This window comes from Nicotiana tabacum, chromosome 23, assembly GCF_000715075.1.
Source record: "Nicotiana tabacum cultivar K326 chromosome 23, ASM71507v2, whole genome shotgun sequence".
NCBI classification, from domain to species: Eukaryota; Viridiplantae; Streptophyta; class Magnoliopsida; order Solanales; family Solanaceae; genus Nicotiana; species Nicotiana tabacum.
The window spans coordinates 28,033,049-28,039,605 of NC_134102.1; the positions used below are offsets into that span (position 1 = coordinate 28,033,049).

At 34.3% G+C, this 6,557-nt stretch overlaps 1 protein-coding gene across 1 annotated transcript; it reads right to left on the bottom strand.

The window, feature by feature from the left end:
* Positions 1-819: 819 nt before the first annotated feature.
* Positions 820-3,881, bottom strand: LOC107814441 (cytochrome P450 703A2-like). The gene is made up of 3 exons (XM_016639856.2): positions 3,574-3,881; positions 2,107-2,807; positions 820-1,476 (listed from the first exon to the last, which is right to left on the bottom strand). Exons 1-3 carry the CDS (start codon positions 3,842-3,844, stop codon positions 820-822), a joined length of 1,629 nt encoding a protein of 542 aa, XP_016495342.1. The 5' UTR covers positions 3,845-3,881.
* Between the last annotated feature and the right edge of the window lie 2,676 nt (positions 3,882-6,557).

Sequence of the window (6,557 nt, forward strand, 5' to 3'; positions counted from 1 at the left end):
AAATAAATATTTTTATTAGGCCCACGGGCCGGCCCAGCTTTAGTCAAGCCTCACGGGCCACAGGGCCTACTCGGGCTGGGCTTAAAAGCCTCCTTTTTAAATGTGCTTCAAAAATTCTAGCCCAACCCTGCTAAATTACGGGTTGGGTTGGGCCGGCCCAACAATCCAAGCCCATATTGACGTCTCTAGTGAAATATTAGGCGTCATCACGATCCCGAAGGTGGAAATTTTGGGTCGTGACAAAAATATAATTATTTGTAACAGTAAAAATAATTCTAAAGAGAAACTTACTGTGGTTTCTCACTTGCTTCCTTACATAGTTCAAACCTTCGACTTGTGGGTTCGAGGAAAAGGAACTCGCGACATTTTATTTTAGATTTCTTTTTGAATTTTTTGATATATGCTTGGAGGAAAATAGTTTCAATTTCATTCCTTAACATATTCTTAGCTTTCTTCTCCCTTGCGGATCTAGCGACTTGTGTTGTCGCGCATGAGAGTACTAGAATACTCACTCATCGGGACCTACGTTGTGTCAAATGATAGTTCAATAAAGGCGGATAGATGATTTGAATTTTATAGATTTCAATACTCTATGATAGTCTATTTGATTTCTGAGTTCGAAATTTATTAGTTGTACATATTTAGTAGTTTTGTATAATACATATACAAAGTTTGAGCTAAAAACTATTGAATTCCTATATTTCGTACACTACATCCACCCCTAGAAAAAAAGAAAATATCCATTCCAATGTTATTTCAGTATATGGCGTAACACAATAATTTTATTACTAACACATTTTTCATCCCCACCAACATGATTCATTTGATTAAGTGGTTATGGTACAACTGAGCAGGCAATCGAGGCCTAGCAACAGCCATCAATGGCTTGGCTTTAGGCATAGTCATTCCATAAACCTCGCTTGTGTCAATATCTTCAGGTTTCAATCCATTTGGTGGACTCCAATCAAAGCAATGAAATAACCTAGCCAAAGCCATAAGCACCAACTTCACACCCAATGGTGCACCAGGGCACTTCCTTTTTCCAGCACTAAATGGCAAAATCTTGAAATCCGCCCCATGACTTATTTCAACTCTGCTGCTTTCATCTTCTGGCGAATGTCTCTCTGGCCTAAACTCATCTATGTTGTCCCAAATCTTGGTATTCCGACCAAGACCGTACGTGTTGATGAAGACACGTGTCTTGGCCGGGATAAAATAGCCGTTGATCTTAGTATCTCGGATTGATTCATGTGGGATTAGAAATGGACCAGCAGGGTGCATTCGGAAAGTTTCACGTACTACACAACGAAGGTATTTGAGATTAACCAAGTCGGATTCAGTTACCATCCGACCCGATCCAACAACTATGTCAAGTTCTTCTTGGATCTTCTTGAGGACGTGGGGATGCTTTATCACCTCAGCCATTGCCCATTCGTTGGTTACAGCAGAAGTATCCGTCGCTGCAGCTATCATATCCTATAATAAACGGAAAAAGAAAAAGTATATAAATCACAGCTAAAAGTATATAAATGCATTTGTACATTCTTCTCGAAGTACTTTAACATGTGGAATTCACCTAGTCCGTACAAAAGATTTGTACATGTATAAGGTCAAGGAAGTAAGAGAAGATTTACTAAAATCAAAGGTATGGATAATCCCAAACTATACGAAGGGTAAAATTGAAATATTTAGAGAGAGAAATTTGGACATTTCCCTTTTTGATATAGTATGCCTACTTCAGACCATTAAAGTTGATATAGTTGTAATATAATGCGTTTAATTTATATATGCTAATTGTGTAAAGAATTTTTATTCTAATCATCAAAAAAATAATTACATATAATTAATCATAATAAGTGTGATTAATAACATAAAAAATAAATTAGGTAATTTATTGTAACATGTTAAAATACTTTGATAGTATTTTAATTCTTTAAATCGTCAGTATGTGAAAATTAAATTGATGATATAAAGTTATTATGATTTTTTTTAAAATTTGGATTAAGCTTAGGAGTCTTTATGTGTGTGGTAGTAGTAATTCATTAGATGCAGATAATGAATGTAAGTATACTAGTACAGTTTGAGATTGGTATTAAAAAATTAGACCTGAATGAGAGCTTTAATTTCAACATCATCCATGTGTTGTTTTCCATTACCATCTCCGTCATCTTCACCTGGCAAAGACAATAAAACATCCACAAAATCCATTTCACCTTCATCAATATTACTTTTACCTTTCTTTCTATGTTCTTCAATTATTCTCATATGAAAATCATCAATCCTTTTCTCCACTTCCCTCATTTTCTTCTCACAACTATGAGGATCAATCCACCTCCATAAAGGCAAATAATCACCTAAATAAATCACTCCAAGAAGCCAAAATAATTCATGAGTTATATGCATAAATTCCTTTGCTTCTTGTGGCCCTGCAGATTCAGCCCCAAAGTATTGTTTTCCAAGTAACATTCTAGTCACATTGTTCATTGAAAATGCACCCAAAATTTCCCTTAAATTTACTGTCTCTTCTTTTTGTGTCTTGGTCCAAACATCTTGAACTAGGGTTTGGGCTTCATCTGCCCTATGTTTTGCAAATGACTCAAGCCTTTTGGTTGTCAACAAATGTTCCATGCAAATTCTTCTCATTCTCTTCCATTTTGGTCCTAAGGGAGCCAATGCCACATCCCCACAACCATATGCTAGATGAACAGCAGCAAGAGTTCTTGGCCTAGACGCGAAAACATCGTCTTGTAGTACGAGTATTTCCCTTATAATTTCTGGATCATTGGTGGTGATAGCATCGACGTTACCTGTTAGCAAAATATATATATAACATATATTGGGAAAGAATTAAAGGCAGGCTTTGAGGCGTGAAAAATAACTTTTCGAAGAAATATTGCTTGTATCTTGTTTTGAGAAAATACAGCCGAGTTCCTTCATATACTACAGGTTTTTCATAATCATCTCGTGCGAAATTTCTCTATTTATAGAGCAAAAGACAGGATCATTCCAAATAGACTCTTGATTTCATACATACACATATATGTTTATCTTAAACAAAATTGAATATTCTATAGTAGAAACAGAAATAAAGAAAGGTATAATAGTTAGGAAACAAAACAAAATTAAGCCTTTAAGCATGTAGATGAGTGTTTGCCGTAAAAAATAGGTATACTAAGTAAAAGTCTGTTAGATTTAACTTATAAAGCCTATAAGAAAGGCTTTTTCCCATCAATGTGGGACGTCACAAACATTACAGACTATAACTAAAAGAAGAATTAATCTAAATAGCTGCCCTCCCCACTAGTTAAATTAAAAATAACCAGCAAATGTATAATATATGTATAATCAATGTATAATTTATGTAAAGGTGAAATAAAACATTTACGCAAACGCTTTTAGTTCCTTTCTTCCCCCACCTTAACCCGATTAGCCGTCCACTCAATCACTTAAATTAAAAATAATTGGCAAATGTATAATATATGTATAATTTATGTTTAATATGTGTATAATCATATATAATCAATATATCGAATCTGACCGGCTATTTGTGTAAAGATCTCTAACTAACATTACCTAGTCGGAGGTAAACCAATGGCCCATATTTGTCACAGAATGAAGCCATGTCTCTGTGAGGCAATTGCCCCAATTGAAAAAGGTTGCCCACAATCGGCCATTGTTTTGGACCAGGAGGGAGTCGATTGATTTTCTCTTTAGACTTGTCGATAAGTGAAAAATGAACTAGCTTGGAAACAAGATATGCGCAAAGAAAGGCTACAACACAATTGATCAGATCAAAAAGACATGTGCAAAGAAGGAGTAGAATAAAACTGGTTAAGTCGATCATCTTATCTTGTCAAAGAGGAAAAAAGAAAGTAGTTTATTACAAGTTTTACTAGGAAAATATGATGTTGCTTAATTCTAATTTATAATCTTTTGAGCAGTGTGCATTCGGCTGCAAAAAGATGTTAGGAAGCCCATCATCTTGACATGTTTCAACTACACTATATTCTTGATCTTGAACTCACTTTTCTTGCCTATAGGCAGATTCGGTTTTATAATCTATCACAGATGTTATTTTAGTTATATGATCTTTTATATATTGTCACGACGCGGAATGTCAACCTCGGGATCGTGATGATGCCTAACGTCTACTTGCTAGGCAAGCCAACATTAATTAGTTAATCAATATATTAATAAAACAGTTCAAACCAGAATAATAACAATTATTAACGATGATTAAAACTGAAATACATGATATAAACCCATAACATAACACGGTCTAACTTAATCCCAGAAGTCTGGTGGCACCAGTACATGAGCAACTAGATGTCTACAAGTATAGTTTGAAATAAATACAATTGTTCGAATAAGATAACAGTAAAGATAAGAAATGGAAGGGGACTTCAAGGTCTGCGAATACCAGAAACTCTATGTGATGACCCAAAATATTATCTTTAAATCTAATAATTAATTCTGTATTCTAAGACCTCGAAAAGCACTATTTGTCACTCCTCGACTTGCGTGTGAAGTCCGTAAAATTTTTCAGTATATTTTTATGTGAAAAATAGATTAAAATGTGAACTAGAGCCTTAAAACTTAACTGAGATGACTTTGGTCAACATTTTGAGCAAACGGACCCGGATCAGTATTTTGACAGTTCCGGTAAGTCCGTATCGTGATTTAAAACTTGGACGTATACCCGAAATTTAATTTGGAGATCCCTAACACAAGTTATGACCATTTAACAGAAACTAGTAATTTAAAGGTTAAAGATTTTCAAGTTTGACCATGGAGTTGACTTTTTGATATCGGAGTCGGAATCCAGTTTCGAAAATTTTCATAACTCCATTATGTCATTTATGACTTGTGTGCAAAATTTGAGGTTAATCGGACTTGATTCGATAGGTTTCGGCATCGAATGTAGAAGTTGGAAATTTCATAATAGACTAAGGTTTCAAGTGAGTTCACACAAGACCTAAATTCAAACGAGCATACCTCAATTGATATGAAGATTTATATGGTGTATTACCTATCAAATGAAAGATATTTGAGTCTAGTTTCTAACTCTTTAAACCGCTCATCATTTGAACATTGCTACAAGACGTTATGACCAAATTACCAAAAGCTAACAGAATGCGATTTTGCGACCATTATGCTATCGCAAAATGGTTATGCAATTGCAAACTGGTCGCAAAATGGTCCAGAACAGTCCAGTTCTGGGCACCAATTTATGCGATCATTTTGCGACCCGCACACCAATTGTGCAGTCCATTGTGCGATCGCATACCTGTTTTCGGAGGGGTAATTTTCCTATTTTTATAACCCGACCCCATTTTGATAAATAGGCTTTGGGGTTTATTTTGGGGCATTTATCTGATGATTTTAGAGAGAAGTGAGAGTGTTCTAGAGAGAGAAAATAGATAAAGTGTCTTGTTCATCAAATTCTTGTCCAAGCCTTGAAAACCAACAAGAAATTCCTCAAGTTCTTCATCAAAGAGGTAAGGTTCTAACCCCTAATCTTCAATTTCGAGTTTGGGTAATGATGGGTGATTAAGAGTATGATTCTTGGAGTAAGTGTTCCTTATCCTATATTGATTATATTTCATGATTCCATACTCATTTGCATCATGAATCCGTGAATTTAGGGAAGAAAAATCAGATTTTTATAAAATCTTTCAAAAACGAGAATTTAAGATTTGAAGGTCCATTTGATATCGGAATTGGATAATTTTTGTATGGTTGAACTCGTAGCGGAACGGGTGTTCGGATTTCGTGAGTTTTTTCGAGATTTGAGATGTTGGTCCCACTGTCAAATATTTAAATGAATTTCGGATTTTTATCCGAAAAATTATTAAATTCATATGGAATTAATTCCTATGATTCGTATTGAGTATATCGAACTGTTTGTGAAGAGATTTGAAGCTTTTGGAGACAAATTTAAAAGAAAAAGCTGTGCTCGAGTAATTGATTGGAATTTGCAAAGCAAGGTAAGTGTCGTGGTTAACCTTGACTTGAGGGAATAGAACCCTTAAATTATTTGTTATATGAAATGCATGTGAACGACGTATAGGCGAGGTGACGAGTGTCTATACGTCGTCAAATTAATTGTTTGCCTACTTACTTGAAAAATCATAAATTATTTTAAATCATTAATTAATTATTATAATAATTATTTCTCTCCTATTCTTTGTCAAATATTAATCCTTGAATTCTTGCATTAATTGTTACATGCTATTTGAATAATGTGTCTTAATTGTTATTTGACATTTAGCATATTAAATATTAAACTGCCTATTTTTTCTCTGATTTTCATAATAACTTGCTATTTGTCACTGTTTGTTTCATAATTAAATCATAATTATTGTATGCTTGTTGTCTTATAATTTTATATTAATTATTGCATTTATTGGGGAAAATTCTTCTAAAGGAATTGGTAAATGAATATATTGGAGGAGCGGGTTGCACGCCGCAACAACATTGAATTGGTAAATGTATATATATATTGGAGGAGCGGGTTGCACGCCGCAACAGAATTGATCGAAATGAATGTATTGGAG